This window comes from Rhyacophila brunnea, unplaced genomic scaffold, assembly GCF_057557595.1.
Source record: "Rhyacophila brunnea isolate RB1 unplaced genomic scaffold, BYU_Rbru_1.0 scaffold_23, whole genome shotgun sequence".
NCBI lineage: Eukaryota > Metazoa > Arthropoda > Insecta > Trichoptera > Rhyacophilidae > Rhyacophila > Rhyacophila brunnea.
The window spans coordinates 6,343,262-6,361,201 of NW_028232893.1; the positions used below are offsets into that span (position 1 = coordinate 6,343,262).

The 17,940-nt window shown below is 35.9% G+C and overlaps 1 protein-coding gene across 1 annotated transcript; it reads left to right on the forward strand.

Moving 5' to 3' along the window:
* The first annotated feature begins 112 nt into the window (after positions 1-112).
* Coq5 (ubiquinone biosynthesis protein COQ3, mitochondrial) lies at positions 113-15,085 on the forward strand. The gene is made up of 7 exons (XM_085950783.1): positions 113-357; positions 4,501-4,650; positions 4,799-4,937; positions 6,599-6,734; positions 7,591-7,679; positions 12,843-12,954; positions 14,178-15,085. Exons 1-7 carry the CDS (start codon positions 195-197, stop codon positions 14,277-14,279), a joined length of 891 nt encoding a protein of 296 aa, XP_085806909.1. The 5' UTR covers positions 113-194; the 3' UTR covers positions 14,280-15,085.
* The last annotated feature ends 2,855 nt before the right edge of the window (positions 15,086-17,940 follow it).

A 17,940-nucleotide genomic window follows, 5' to 3' on the forward strand; every position in this document is an offset into this window, starting at 1 on the left:
GTATCCCATCTGAAACGGGCCTAACTTTGATCATTGTGAACTTTTTTGACTGTGTATGCTTCAAATTACATTCAATTTTAAAATGATTTTCTTTTCTAGTAACATTTTAACCATAGATAATAGATTTTGACAGCTGACACTTAATTTCAAAATAATATTTAATTTCTATCAACATATTAGTTTATTGTTTATCAATGGCTCTAACGAAGTGTATTTCCAAGTTCAAATTCCAAAAGAGATTCCTTACAGCTTTCAGCTCGATTAAAATAAGTAACAGAAACCACACACAAATTTCAGATGACGGAAAAACCCATTTTGGATTCGAAACTGTAAATGAAAGTGAAAAGGCAGGAAAAGGTCAGCAATGAAGAAAATTTATATCACAATAATTGTTAGAACAGATGTGGTCAAAACATGACCCGAGTCAATGAAGCTATTTTAATTAGAGTCTGGTTTTCATTCACTGCAGGGCATAGGCCTCTCTCCTTCACCTCCACCCTACCCGGTCCTTTGCTGATGCTATTAAACCTCTGAAAATACAGGTTCATATGATATAAATCAGCGATTTCCAAACTGGGGCGCGAAAAGTTTAACACAATTACTATTAATATATATATAAAATTTTGGCTAATTCATGTAATAGTCAAGCCTGTTGCCTTATTCATGAATTAGGTAATTTTTCTGTTGACAGAAGAAAAAGTAAATTTAATACGGATGGTTTTATTAGTTATAATTGGACATAATATAATATTATTAGGTTAGGTTAGGTTTTGTAATTCTGAATTAAATTATTCAACTGAATGTCCATTTTGAGGTTAGCTATCAAGTGTCAACAAACTATCACAAAAATTCAATCGACCATTGCACAATTGATACCCAAGCATGAATCAAATCGCGAAAATACTTTTCAATAAAATTCTTCCGTTATCATATTATAGTTCTAGAATTTTTTTGCGCATATGATACACCCCTGTTACAGGCGGGCTTCTCCCGGTGTAAAATAATCATTTAGTAGCTCAAGTCGAAACGTAACCCTGACCTCTAGAAACGGCTTCATAAAACATCTAATCTGATTCCTTGCTCAACCACGTAAGTATTTTTTATTTATAAGTAAGGGCCTTCGTCCGGTGTGTGAAAATGACATATTGGGCGGAGGTGTAATTAAGATAAATTTAATTTAATTTAAAAAGTATAAATGATGATGGATGAAAGCGATAATTTTAAGACTAAATATAAGTATTTAAATATAATAAATTTTGCCGCGCTTGTCGGCAACGTCCAAATTTCGACGCGCCTGCGCCAGGGTCAGGCTCGTGATTCGCCGAATCAAAGATCACGTGATAAAATTTGGCCAATCACGAGAGTCCTTTTTGCTGGAATGGCGTGGGTACGCGAAGTTTGAAAAAGAAAAAAGTAATTAGTAAGCGTCCCCTTTCCGATAGGATAGGACCTGCGAAACTTATTGTTAAAACAAAATATGTAAACGTTTAAAGAAAATGTAAAATATAAGAAGACCACGTTACGAGCACGAAAGACCGTGTTTTATTTATACTCCAACCGTTTGAATTTCTTTTTTTGTGAATCCGGGGTTCGATGGACTCCTGAGCTAGCCGCTGGAACCCCGGGGATCTCACATAGTAAATGGATATGAGCGTCATTGTAGTTATTGATTGGTATATTTTTATATTATAATCAATGACATTTGACACATTTGTTTAGTTGCAAAAAACACCACGGAGCGCGATCATCTATTTTGACCATAGATAATATAAATGTACATTTTGACCAATCCATGAGCATTTGATACATTTAGTTTAGTTGCAAAAAATACCACCGTAGCGCTACTATCTAATTTGTCCAAGACATGAACTAGGAAGAAAAATTACTGCCGATTTCACGCACTCTCCAGATACTTTGTCTAATTCATGAATAAGGCAACGGGCTTGCATTTTTCATGATTTAGGCAAAATTTTGCCCATTTCATGTAATATTCAATTTCGCACATTCGGCGTAACATAGCCACAGGTTTGCAGTTTGCAAATGCATAGTTTATAAAATGGCCGTTAGTTATAAACTACATAAAAAAAAGGTTGTTTGCAAACCTGTCAGAAAATATGAAGACTGATTTTATAATACCTTACGCTGGCTATCTCGTGAAAAATGAAATAAAAGGGTCAAATCATAATGTTGAAATTTGTTTAGGAACGATAATTTTGTTGTTAAACTTGTCTATTTGGTTGAAATTTTATTCGCTGATTTAAAAACACAAAGTGAAGGCATTCATAAAAAATTAGAGCTTTGGAAATCAAAATTACAAAAAAAATTAGTTCACCATGTTTCCACTTTTAAATTTCTGCGCCAGATATATTGAAGCAAACAAAAATCTATTTAAGTACTGAGTTCTCGGTTTGTTTGCTAATCCACTTTTTATATTATTTTATTAATAGTAAAAAAAGCCGCCTGCGGCGCTGCTGTGTTTCAGGTCTATAAAATATTTTAAATATGTGGCTGTGTATTGCATTTTGATGTGACACCTTTTCATTTATGTATTAGTACATTGTTGACTATTTGATAAGGTGTCTGTATTATTTAATGAAGTAAAGGGAGGGAGGCGCCAAGATTAGATTTTTTTAAAAGGGAGGCGTAACAACATAGAGTTTGGAAACCACTGGTGTAAATGATCCCCTTGGTACTGTCTTTTGCTGTAGCTTGACCACCAATTCGCAGTATATCTACTTATCCTGGACCTGTCAGATCAGATCACCAATGCCTTTGACGTTTGAGCCAGAACCACCTACGCTTCTGCTGCCCTCTGCCATTCCCTGCATTATGTGTCTTAGTAAATCATATTTCTCATTAGGTTGAAAATATGACTGAATTATACAGCTCATAGCGAAGACACATGGGCAGTAAATTCATGCAGCGTGACCATAGAGTATAGATACATCTAGACACCACCCGTTGCATTGCTAAATGAAGCTACGTGCCGTGCGTTTGGTTTGTGGGCGAGCGAACACATTCGCCTACAATTGTTCGAGACCATAGACCATTTCGCTAGTGCTCGCCCAAAGTGCTCGCACTGGACGCTCAGAATTAAAATATAATTTTCTATTTTTTTACGTTATATAGTATTTTTAAGCGGCCAAAATGAAACCATTAGGTAAAGATATCCATAATTTAAGTTATTTTAAAGAAACACTAGGTCACTGATATTGAAATAAATAATAATATACAAATAAATTGTCACGAACATGTATCAACTTACATATGAAACGTAATACCATCATCTTCTTGCTTATCAGTACGGCTACCATATTTTAATACAACACGGAGAACCACCTTTCCTACTTAATTAACTAAAAATATATACCACTGACTTTGTGTTTAACACAAAAAATAGCAAATTTAGCAACACGAACTCGCAGATTATCGATGCTACGTGAAGCGATTCATCACGATTTGCTAGCGATACTTTTGGAAACTGACTCTAAAATATGTAGACCTTTTATCTTACTCTAGCGCGTGTCGCAGAGATTATAAGGGTGCCCAATACTTTCTCACTCGCACTCATGCATCGTTTTTGTTCAGGCCTTGAGCGTGACAGTTTGCGTAAATTTCGTGAAAATTGAAGTGCTGTGTGTCTTAGCCCTTATCTGTATTTGATGGTGGCTATAAGTTCTCTTGGCTTATTGGCAGGCAGGCGACCATTCTACCACTGAACCACCGATAGAAAGCACTATGAGCTTGGACTTGTTACCTGACCGGAAATGTCCGAGAATGTGCTCCGAGAGAGAAAAGATGCTGAAGTTGGTTCAACCAGTTGTTGGACCCAACGGGTCGTCCGACCTGGTAGCCACAAAGGCCGATTTTATTGCTTTTAAAAAATTTGCGGCGCCTTACTGCGGGCGTGAAGATCTTTACATAAATTTTGCTGTCCGTATTGATTAGCTTCATATTTTATTATATATATATTATTAAATTCCTTTTCTTTTTGTTAATTCTCCGTACCTTTCTCTACCACGGCACTTTATATTAGAGTCAAATCATTAGGATCAGTCAAAGCTAACTTGAGAGCGTGTCGACCTCAGTTTTCGGTATCTGCTTCTGAGATATTACCAGTGCGGAAAACTGCTAATGCTTTACACCAAACGTGATACGCTCGATTGAAACCGAGTGTAGTGCGAGGCGTGTTGGCTTGGAGGGGTCTGGCCTCTGTTTCTTTATAACAATACAACAGGCCAAGAAGCCCAATGACAGTAGTGTATTTAGTAAAATAAGTGAAACAATTACAAACTCCAAGGCTTTGAGAAAATCACATAAATAAATTGTGGCCTCACCGGAATCGAACTCGGAACTCTCGGATGAAAGGCCAGCGCCTTACGCACCGCACCACAAGAGCCTGGAGCATAAACCGGTTTATGACTCTCTTGTATTTCGAAAAAAAACGATTGGATCAGATTGGGATTAATTAACATTTCACCAACATAACATTTGTTTCAGTTAAGGAAGTGTTCGAAACTGTGGCTGATAAATATGACGTAATGAATGACGCAATGTCGATGGGAATCCACAGAATCTGGAAAGACATCTTCATTCAGAGATTGTCACCGATGTACGGCACCAAGTTGCTAGATGTCGCTGGGGGCACAGGTAATTCATATGTATTGCGATTAATTTTAGCTTTTTTATATAATTTTAGGTAGGCATTACCTAATTTACGAAAACTTTGTATTTCAAATTTTAGAGTGCCTTATCAAATTTTCACACTCGTCACTAAAATATGGTTCTTGTTTTGTAGGAGATATATCTTTCCGATATATCAATTTATTGAAACAGTCTCCGGGTTACAACACGAAGAAAAATATTCAACAAAGTCACGTAACAGTGTTTGATATCAATCAAGCGATGTTGGACGTTGGAAAGAAACGAGCAGAGAGGTTTGTTATTTATTTTTATTACTGAAATGAAACTGATGATGTTTTTGGATACAGCCCAAACTGTCCGGAAATGTGTACGAATGCAGTTCGCTGTATCACACTTCACCGTGAAATGTTGTATCGGAAATATATGGTCGTATATTAAAGACCGTCCAACCTCTTTGGGTCGTAAAGTACTGAGATAAAAATCATGTCTAAATAAAATACGGTTCTTATCGGTTTACAGGATGCCAGCGGCAAACAAATTTGGAAAATAGTCGATATACTGGATTTTAGGTTAGGTTAGTTTTTCATTCTTAAATTCATGAATTTTGCCAAAATCAGCTATGAAAATACTCCACGAACAACACATATTTTTTTCATTTTGTTGCTATAGAGATAACCGTATAGTATACGATCATCTCTTTATTCGATATATCCGATTAGAAACCTCATGGCGAACTGTGCTACGGTGAAATGTAATATGTACAATTTACATGTAACCAGCCCAAACATGACGTGATGTTTTAACACTTTGAACCCTTACACTTCGCTGGGCACGTAAATATGCTCAAATAAACCGAGTCTATTTTGCAATGGGCATTTTAACATGCCTGAAATCAAATTTGCTGCAGTTAATGTTGATAAGTAATAAAATAATTAACGCATGTCGAAAAAAATATTTGAATTAAATTACGTGTTGACAGATTGTCCTCAGAACGGAAAATGATTAAAGTAACTTCTCGGTTTTACTTTTTAAGTTAGCAACATGATTTTCGTGCTGCCACCTGGCTGTTGAAATCGATAATTATGCTAGTGGTGATAAAGTTTTGCGGAAGTATGTGGCAATGTAATGCACAGGACCGAGAAAAGTGGAATCAGCTTGGAGAGGTCTTCATCCAGCGGTGGATAGATTCAGGCTGATAATGATATAGCAGATTATATTTTTTACTATAACGTGTTACAGTGAATGCAGTCGATGCGTCTTTCTCTAAGGTTGAATTTGAACTGAATTGAAAAGCTATTTTGATTCTATATTAAACAAACATTAATGGTGTATGCATGTCATTCATAGACATTTAGTTTGATAAGGAAAGTGGATACCTATAAAACAATATCCCTTATGCGTCAATTACATTGAGCTACTTTACGAGCTGTTTGTTGGCGAATTCACAATCTGCTTGTAAAGTCACCCAGTGTAATCATTGAACAAGCTAACAAACAGATTGTAAACAATCTACCGAGAAAAGTTGAAAGCCGGTCAACTTTACACGCTACACGCCGGCGTCTGGGCCTACTGCGTCTGCTCAGTAGAGCGCAGTAGCAACCTCCCGGTAAAAAAACGAACTACATTCTGTCAAAATAGTCGCTGGCTTGTGGCTTCTCAGCGAATGGAAAGTTATGTGTGTTATCATCACAGTCGCAGTAGCTGAATTGCCCGCTATTAAATTCGCCAACAAACAGCTCGTAAAGTAGCTCAATGTAATTGACGTATTAGGAAGGCGTTTGAAACAATGAGAGATAAGGATGAATTGTATTCTGGACGTTTAAAAACACAAATATTTTGCTCGATTGTAGGACATTTTCATTACCAAAATACCTAATCATGATATTTTATTATGTTCTAATGGGAGGAAAAGTGCTATAAGAAAATATAATATGTCTGTATTTCTTTGTTTCAGGCTTGGCTATGTGTCAGACGAAAAACTGAGTATCGATTGGGTTTGCGGTGATGCAGAAGACCTTAAAATACCCGATGATAGTTTCTCCGCTTATACGATTGCATTCGGAATCAGAAATTGTACCCATATTGATAAGGTACAATCACATTGATATTTTAACAATGTTGCAATACATAATAATCATTGATTGAGTTCAAAATCAATCTTAAAATAAGTATGAAACTGTATCACCACTCAAAGATAGTTGAAGAGCGCCGTCATATGCACTCTGTGGATCAGTTGCGAAGGTAGGCTGTTAAGATCCGCCATAAATAGTGCTCATTATACTTTGTTAGTCATACGTATTTGTTTTTATTGAACCAAGACTACAATTTACAGAATATGGTATTGGTTAGTTTTTAAAAATCAATTAAATTGACTAACCAAACCATAAAGGTTTTGGTATATTTTGGGAGATAGGACAAAATTTTGTTCACTTTTTCATTCATAAGAATACATATTACACATATTGCATTAATTTTTTTAAATTCATTCTGTTTCAGCATTCAGCTGCTAAACTAAACTATAATGGATAAAAAATATTATTCTATCTATAAAATATTCAGTTATGTATGATTTAATTGCAGATAGATAGACGAGTATTTTCTGACTATTATCTATTATGGCTTGGTTTCGCAGGGTTTAATTGAATTTTAAAAACTAACAAACACCGTCTGTAAATTGTAGTTTTATTTCAATGAAAGCAAATATGTATGACTGACAAAGTTTAGTGTTCATTATTTACGGTGGATCTTAACAGCCTACCTCCATCCATCACCGCTGGTTTGCAGGATATGGTCAGAATGTTTGCCATTCATTTAATTTACATTATTGCCAACATAAGAAATAATAGTCACTCTTGAAATTTGCTTCTCTTTTCAAAAAATATAATTTTTGTCTAATTTTATATATGTGTGACCAGTTATTACTAAGCTAAATTATTGATTTCATAGGTCTTGGATGAAGCATACAGAATATTACAACCAGGCGGCAGATTTATGTGTCTAGAATTCAGTAAATTGGAGTCAAAACAGCTTCAATAGTGAGTATTCTTGTACAACTTGATATGAAATTGTGTTTCGGTATTACCAATCCAGCGCATCTATACTATAATCAAGGCTGCCATCAGCGGCTATCGAGCGAAGTTTATCATATTTGTGTATTCAGGTATTCTAATTGTTACAATATCGACCCTTAATCGGCAGAACAACGTAAGCGACACTTTTTGGTAAATTGCGTTTTAAATTGAGAACTGTTCAATATCACCTAGCGCGTAAGTGACAAAAATATTAGAGCCCGATCTCAATCGCATGACATTTTTTTAGGGTCTGTGCCTTTTAGCGTTTCAACTTGTATCGCATTATAAAGTAGAGCAAAACAACGTAACCGACGTTATTTGATAGTGTAAGCTACGGTACGGTTTATTCGGTGGTCCGTCTGGTAGTGAGTTGTTCGAAAACCGATTTGGGAGCAAAGCTCGCGCCGTCCAGTTAAACTGGCTGAGATAAAATAAACCTGGTAATAGAGTTTATTAAACAATAATTACCCGCCGTTCCATCTCACTACTGTCGGAATAATCTACGAAGAATAGTATCTTCCTGTAGATTTTTGAAATGTTAAAAATGTATATAAAATTTATACTGAAAATTTGGATTATTTGAATGAATCCACTAATGTCGTGATTCGGAATGTTTTCAGAAACGTATTTAATAGACAGTAAGTTCAACTTGGGTTTTCATCTACCAAAAACGATAATAGTGTTCTTTTTGCGAGAAAGTAACAAATATGTCTGGTGACGACAGACTTCAGCTAATTGAAACGGATACTTACAAATGTCCCCTTACCGTAAAGGATAAATGCAAGGAGATGTTCTTTAATGATCTGGCCAAAAGTAAAAATCACAATGACGTTTTGTGCGCAAGTTTTGACCTCGAGAAGGTGCTAAACACTCCCTAGTCGAAATACGCATACTATAATGAAAGTATCTACGAAAGTGGAACAAATAATGGATACTGCTTTTTATGGGGTGAAACTGATGGTAAACGTGGCAGTAATGAGATCTCCGCAATCATGCACAAATCTTTGGACAGGACTGACAAAGCGGGAAAAAATCAAGGAATTATTATACTGTGATTGGTCAGAATAAGAACCGGGCAACACTGGGTATGCTATCTTATTTTATGAAAAATTGAACTTTCATTGAATTGATAGAAATACATTTTCTATTACCAGTGGGTCTATTCTGTAATTTATCGACCGCTAAAGTGATAAAGTGATAAATATTATCAAACTTAGGGTAGGTTTGTATTATAGAATTAGCACGTATTGTAACAATTACAATACGTTGATTGTAATTGTTGCAATAAGTACTAACACTTTTATATAAACCTACCCTAAGTTTGATAATATCTATCACTTTAGCGGTCGATAAGTATAGAATAGACCCACTGGTCGTACTACGATGCCGGTCGATTCCATTCATGCGACAATTGAGTCATTTATATTCAGAGTAGTTTGGGCACTATCAGAATGACCCACTATCATTTCCAACGCTAGGTCATCATTTCATATGCAGAATTCCGTGACTGGAAATCTTTCGCTGCTACTTGCATTCCTTCAAAGTTCAAAATTAAATTTGGTGAATTACGAAAGGCATAATTTAAAAAACTTACCAAATATTGTACCTACTCTGGTGACAGTAGGACTAAACTGTTAGACCTAGAAAATGTCATCAGATCCTGATCAAGTGCTGTGATGCTTTAAGTGCAGCCACCCTTGCTGTATAGTGCTAAATCACCAATATCGGAGATCGAGTATAACGATCTTAAAAGTCTCTGTGTTAAATGTAATATCCCTCAGAGATGACGGATGAGTTTATGAAACTGCCACATGGATTATCAGTGGAAGATACTTTACCGGAATCCGATCAGGAAGATGTGAATGAGGATAATACAGCGATTACTGCTTAAAAAATGTGGGACAATAATTTTTTTGTAAAACTGAATAGTTGAATTTTATTTTATCATAATTAGTAGGTCCCCATATTTAATTATGTACGAGTATATACGTACCTATTTCATTTGGAAAAATAACAATACTTGATCATATTAATAATATAAGCGAAACCTTAAAAATACCAATCATTTATTTTTATTTTACCCATATGTGATTAAGTATCTACAAGCAAAAATATTAATTTAAAAAGTCAAAGTATTTTTAATTTATTTAACAACGCCCCCTTTCGTAAAATAAATGGGGACTTAGGTTATTTATTTTAATACTTAATTAGTAATGCCCTGTCATGATAATTAGCATGAAATTTATAAATAAAAACGACTACGCCAAATAGCGTAAGCGACAGGCCTGGAAAAAATATTGCGTCATAGACATAAGCAAAACAGCGTTACCGCCACTATTTCGAAAACTAAAAGCACTAATACAATTGTTTTATAATTTCCGTATAGGCAGTAACCAATTATTATTAACCACATTAACAGAATTCATTTTTGGAACTAATTACGGGAATAATTTTAAAAAAACCTTCTCTAAAATTTATGAATTGTCGCTTACGTTGTTCTGCCGATTAAGGGTCGATATGTTAGCCGGCTAAACTGTCAAAGCTGTCTATCTCGCTCTAAAAGTTAACACAGCCAAGAGGTGCTGTTAAAACATGGCACTTTTTGACAGTTCAGCACATCTATTCTATACACAAGACTGCTATCAGTGGTTATCGAGGGTGGTTTATCATATTTTTGAATTGAGGTATTATAATTGTTATAATAAGTTAGCCGTCAAAACTGTATATCTCGCACTAAAGTTAGCTAGTTAGTTAAAGGTGCTGTTAAAACATAGAACTTATTGTAACAATTATAATACATCAATACAAAAATATGAAAATCTACTCTCGATAGCAGTCTTGTGTATAGAATAGATGCGCAAACGGTTAACTTTTTGTGACAATTAAACGCTTCTACATAAATATGATAAACTACCCTCGATAGCAGCCTTGTGTATAGAATAGATGTGCAGAGAGAACTAAATTATTCCTACTAATGTTACCAGTCCTGCAGAATCTTCGTCTCCCACCTTTCTCTGAGGTATTAATATGTCTTCTTCTTATTGTGCCATCCCCTAGTGGAGGTCGGCCACCATCAAGGCGATCTTATATTTGTCGTCTGCTACCCGGAACAGTTCGGTGGAGCTGCACTCGTACCAATCACGGAGGTTCTTAAGCCACCAAATGCGGCGCCGTCTGCTACGCTTCCCATTGATCTTTCCTTGAATGACAAGTTGGGGAATGCTGTATTTTTGTCCTCTCATAATGTGGCCGAGGTATTGTAGTTTCCTGGTTTTGATACTACGTAGAACTTCTCGGTCCTTCCCCATTCGATTGAGAACTTCAACATTTGTCACCCGGTCAGTCCAAGGAATTTTGAGGATGCGTCTATACAGCCACATCTCGAAAGCTTCAAGTCTCCGTGACATCTCTTGGTTTAGCGTCCATACTTCCATACCATAGAAAAGAATTGAGAGCACATAACAACGTACCATACGCAGTCTCAGACCTAGGTTAAGATCTCAATTGCTAAGGAGGCGTCTCATTTTGAGAAAGGCGCTCCTTGCGATCTCAATTCTAGTTTTTATTTCCTGAGACTGGTCCCATTTCTCATTGACCCATGTACGAGGGTGGGTCAATAAGTCCTTAGAAAAGCCGACAGGTGGCGCGACTAGTACTGTAAGCGGTTTGTTTTCATGCAGCGGCACTACCGATTCAGTATGCTGCGAAGTTTCAATCAGATTGGTCGGGTTGTTGTGTGTTTCTCGTACATTTAAAAAAAAAATTTGCTTGTGGAAAATGGAAAATGGAGAAAATTGAGTTTAGAGCTGTTATTAAACATTTTAATATAAAAGGGTTAACAGCAAAGGAAATAAAAAATGAGTTGGATTTAGTTCACGGCATATCTGCTCCTTCACTTGCAACTATTTATAACTGGTTAAATGAATTTAAACGTGGTCGTACATCAACAAAGGATGAACCACGCTCAGGACGTCCTGTAGAGGTGACTACACCAGAAATGATCAATAAAATCCACGATATGGTGTTAAGTGACCGACGATTAAAGTTGAGTGAGATAATTGAGGTTACAGGGATCTCAAAAGGTAGCGTCATTTCTATTTTACATGACAAATTGGGCATGAAAAAAATTTCTGCAAGATGGGTGCCGCGTTTGCTCACAGTCGACAATAAACGCAATAGGGTGGTGGCCTCTAAAGCCCTGTTGTCGCTCATGCAACGCAATCCGGATGAATTTTTTCGTCGCTTTGTGACTGTAGATGAAACATGGATACACCACTATACTCCCGAGACGAAAGAACAGTCAAAGCAGTGGATTGCGAAAGGCGAACCATGTCCAAAGAAGGCGAAAACCGTAAAATCAGCTGGTAAGGTTATGGCTACTGTATTTTGGGATGCACGTGGAATTATTTTCGTTGACTATTTGGAAAAAGGAAAAACAATAACAGGGGATTATTATGCATCTTTATTGGACCAGCTAAAAAACAAAATTGAAGAAAAACGGCCTCATTTAAACAGGAAAAAAATCCTCTTTCATCAGGACAATGCCCGTGTTCACACATGTTTACGATCAATGGCTAAAATTGAAGAATTGAAGTTCGAATTGGTCGACCACCCACCGTATTCGCCAGATTTAGCCCCCAGTGACTTTTTCTTTTTCCCAAACTTAAAAAAATGGCTAAGTGGACAACGTTTTTTTTCAAATGAAGAAGTCATCGATCGGACAAATGCTTATTTTGAGGACCTTCCGAAAACTTATTTTTCTGACGGTTTAAAAAAAATTGAGAAACGTCTAACCAAGTGTATTGAGCTCCAAGGAGATTATGTTGAGAAATAAAAAAAAAATACAAAAATAAAAACTGTTTTAATGCTTTTTTCTAAGGAATTATTGACCCACCCTCGTACCTAAATATTTATAATGGGTCACACGTTCGATTGGTTCGCTGTTAATGACAAAATTTGTGTTGGTGTCTGGTGTCGCTGTTTTTGATACTAGTAATAGTTTTGTTTTCTTGAGGTTCATTTTTAAACCATAAGAATTACTGACCTCATTAACCTTTTCTACCAGTTGATGTAAACTCTTTAAACTATCAGCAATCATATGTAATGCACACATTATTCTTCTTTCAGTTTCTATGATCAATACTCCTTCCAAATCATACCAGTGATGGGTCAACTGGTAGCTGGTCAATACAAACCATATAAATATTTAGTCGAAAGTATAAGGAAATTTCCAGACCAAGTGAGTATTTTATCAAATTATTCTTCTACTCGAGAGCCAGATGCGTGGAATGTCAGGAATTATTGTTAACGTTACCGTTTTAATGAATGGTGAAAAAAATGTCAGTAAATCATTCTGTGTGCCAAAGGAAGAAAGCGCTAAGTCTTACATCGCTACTTTTCAGAACAGCCAAAAGAAGATTAATTTTTAGACCATTTTGTACGGAATCTCCAATGTTGCCATATGGAATTTAGTAATTCAGAGGTGTTGATTTGATTTATCCTTTTTCTCATATGTGCTATCCGAATGGGAATGGCTAGGGCAACATTCAACTCGATGCAGAGTGTCTGGGACCACGATTGTACTCGATCAAAACCAAATGCCGCCTACTCTACGCTTGCATTCTGACGGTGCTGCTATACGGTAGCGAATCATGGCACCTTACGAAGGCTCAGAGCAACCGTATACTGAGCTTCGAAAACAGATGTTTGCGGCGGATACTTGCTGTGCGGTGGTATGACTTTAGGAGCAATGAGGAGATAAAAGAACGCACCAAGCTGAGAGTGAAGAGGCGACGTTGGACCTGGCTTGGCCACTTGCTGCGGATACCAGAATAGAATTTCAACCTAGTTTGCCTGTTCTTCAAGCCAACCGGATTCCGGCGTCCTGGAAGGCCGCTAAATACTATATAGTGTGTATACGGCAGAGCTACGGGATGCTGGTTCGACCTGGAACGATGCAAGACTGGCAAGCGACAGGGTTTCTTGGAGGCGCCTCGTGGTGTCCATATGCTCCAACTAAGGGACGGATATTGCCGAAATCAAAGAATTATTATGGTTTATTTGCCATCTTTAACTCATTTTTCAATTTTTAAGACTTTTTTTTCTCAAAGCCTAGGTGTTTGTGATTGTTTCACTTCTATGACTACACTAATCAACGGGCCTCATAGCCAATTGTAGAGCTAAAAAATATCTAATATATAGATATACCACGTCTGCTTATGTGTGGATCCCAGGTTCGTATCCTGGGTCTGGCAAATTCACATGTTTTTTAGTGTATTTGGAACAGAGTATGGACCTAATAGATTGAGAAAATCGCTAATATCCATTTCTCGTAAAAACAATGTCAATACAACCTCTACCCCGTGGAGGCCTATATGATCTTTTTAGGATCGGACATGGTGAAAATAAAAGTATAAATATTTTCTTGGAAATAACTATTGTATTTTTTACTTTTTCCAACAGGAAACATTCAAAGAGATGATTGAAAATGCTGGTTTCCGACATGTCACTTATGAAAACCTCACATTAGGAGTATGCTCCATTCACTCAGGCTACAAGCTTTAATCACATTGAAATGAAATTCTAATGTCTCGGGTGAATTCAATTTTACATTGAATGAGTCATCGTTCATCTGTGGTTTTATCAGAGATCTATTTGAAAATCTTCATGTATAAAATAGCAACAATGAACTGAATCTGAAACTAATATGGTCCAATGGTCTCCATAGTCCATAGATCGTTGAACTGTTAAAACCTCCGATGTTAATAAGTTTTTATATTATTGATAGTTGGTTTATGTTAGTTTTGTAGTCGCATATTCAGATTTACAAAATAAAATGAAGGTGCACCTTAATTTTTGCGCGTATAAAAGCAATTCGTCTGTTTCAAACAAAAACAAACCATAAGTGCGAGTGAGAAAACATTCAGCACTCTTATATCTCCGCAATATGCGTTGGAGTAAGATAGAATTTCTACGGCTGAATTAAATATGTTTTGTACACGTCGCCGGTAAATATTGATTTGGAAAAAAACTGGGGTCACGTGTTGCTGACATTTATTGTTTTTGTGTTAAATATAAAGTTGGTTAATTTAATAGAAAATATGGTGAACTATGTTGTTTATAATTTAGTAACTGTACTGAGAAGCAACATGGTGGTATAACTGACAAGATTTCATAGTTAAGTTAATAATAATAAAATTGAGATTCTACTGTGCGTTATATGCAAGAAACACGGCTTCATTTTGCCAAACAATACCAGCTCTCTTTATATTATTACTCTGAGGTTTTAACAGTTTGACGACATTATGTAAATCTTTGCCTGAAATTGTAATTATTTTTTATGTATGAAAATATACTATTATTGTTAGCCAACTTTGTTTTTATTGATTATGAAACTGGCGACACCTTTAAATACTATGAAATTATTAGGTCTGTAACTGTGATAACTCATTTAGTGCTGACAACGCGGTTGGCGCGTTTGCATTACCTGGTCATTAGATATAATTAACATGGTATTTAACCGATTCACTGCGGAGCATTTAATTACTTTTTAATTACCACATTTAAATAACATGCTAATTATATCTAATGGCCCCCCTAATCAGGACACAACAGCTGCGGCGTTCGCGCTGTAAGGATAAATGTGGTAATTAAATATTAATTAACAGGTCAGCAGTGATTGTGTGAAGTGAAACAAGAAAAGGACCTCTGCGGGTCTATTCTATACACAAGGCTGCTTCTGGTCCGCTACGGCAGCTAAATAGGGAGGGAAAGTATCGAATTACTAACACTTATTGTAACAATCATCATAATTGTCGTAATGTGAGTATTGCCGGTATATTGTGAATGATTAATTCTTCAAACTGTCACACCTCTGGATATAGTTGTCGCCTGTCGGCATGGCCCCCACAAGGGGGCCCCCCCTGACAGGGCTCTAGCCTGGGGGCCTGGCATAACAGGTCGACCAGTTAAGTGAGATAAACACACCACAAATTTGCTCTAATACTAAAAAAGTCTTCTGCGGCGCCATTTCATTAGTAGAATTTTATTTTTAGCATTTCTCGACTAATAATAATGAGTATTTATCCAATATGGCGAAGGGTCGCATATTACTTGGATATCACAAATGGTGGTCGCAATCAGTGCTCCATAATATGAAGCCGAGAACTGACAACTTATGTGAATTTATTTTAAAATACCAAACATCGCAAAAAATACACGGAACACCCTTTATATTACATGGAACCCTGAAGTTCCGCGGAATACCATTTGGGGAACACTACTGTAGAATATTACACTGCCTTTAATCTCGACGATAGGTTGAGGGTCACTGCTAACATCGTGGCCTGGGGCCCCGCTTCAGGTTGTGGGGGCCATGGTCGTCGATCTCTATATAATGTGTATAGGGCAAGGAATGCTGTCGGGGGAAGGTTAAATACAAAGAGTTTGTTATTTAAAGAAAACCGATTTATATCCACAATTAATAAAAAAATCCAGATTTATAGAGTGGCCTAAAATTCTGACAATTTGAAAAGAGTTGTGTCAACTTTTAGTAAATAGATATATTTTTCCAAACATAACTAAAACAAGACAATATCAATTTTTGATTCAATACTTTTTTCATCAAACAAAAGACAATAAATTATGCTTTCTTCAATTTTAATTTTTTTAAGTACTCACGGATTTTGTTCTATTTCTCGTAAAACATAGTACTGTCCTCTGCGGACATTTAATTTTCAAAATATAACATCAATATCATACGACGAAATTGTTACAATAATTTAAATCATCGTAGCAATGGAGATACTTTCTATAATCCTATAATGTGTAGTGTGTCGAATAACTAGTTGAGATTGAAGTACAGCAGCGCTCCTCTACTTACAGAAATATTTACCCTCTCAGGCCTGAAGATGCCGAAGGGTGAAACAATGCAAATCTAAATGGGTATTAAAAATTCAGCTCATTGCAATTTCAAAATGAGATTATAATTATTGAACATACATAACTTGAAAACACCTCGTATATGCCTACTAGAAAAAATACGACACCTGACAAGATATGAACCCATATCACTGGTATCACGCCAATATACTTTAACCAATTAAGCTACAGGCCTCCTACTTAATTACGATAATTAAAATTAGTAGGTTCGTCAGGCGTCGTATTTTTCTAGTAGGTATAAATAATATTATATACGAGATGTTTTCAAGATACGTATGTTCAATATCGTGGGGTAACTGCCAAAAGTTGGTAAGCCTAATTGCAATTTGACATGCTATATAAAATTGGGCATAATGTTAATTTCTTTGTGCTTTATGTGCTTATTCTATATTGGATGGCCTTGAATTTTTTTTCTAGCATATATATTTTTACATAGACACATATTTTTTGTCAACTCTAAATACCTAAACTATTGACTTGCCAAATTTTGGCAGCAAACCCGGCGATATACGGAATGTTACATTCTCAAATCTTGTGAATTATTCGTTGATTAAAAGAAACTGTTTATTAGAGATTATAATTATATAATATTTTATATAATGCAATTTTTGTTTTCCTTTCATAACTTTACCCTTTTGCGTTGCAAGTAGAGGAGCAGCTGTATACGAAACCGAATACATATACATGGTACAATAGATGAAAATAAAATTTTACTATAATATACATACATACTACCCTCGTTTTGTCTACATAGCCGACTAAAATAATACTAACATAAATAGATCCAAACTACAAAGATTCTTACATGTTTAATTTTTGTGCTTGTCAGTGTAAAAACAAAAAAACTATACCAGAAATTAATTAAAATTGGCTGTTATGGTGTTTTGAACCCTCTGACTGCCACACTTTCAAGATGGCGCCAATTTTTCAATCTCGCGGCATTTTTTATTATACTATTTCTTGATATATTGTTAATAGTATCTACAAAAATCTCTCTACTGTACATATTATCCGAGTATGTAACTGTAAGACAACTGGCCAGTCAAAAGGTAACTTTATAGTCGAGTGTTTACATCTACGGATGTGACTTAATGCCAATTGAATTGTTAAAATGGCATTCAAGTCCTTTTGCTAGAATAATCAGCGGCCTGTATATAAATTTATTCAATTAAGCCGCTCATCCTGTAGAATCCACTTTTGATAATAGCGTTGCATTTTGTAAGTCACGCCGACTAAGTGCCGTGTTTTGAATAAACAAAATAAGATATGGTACACCGATTGGTTT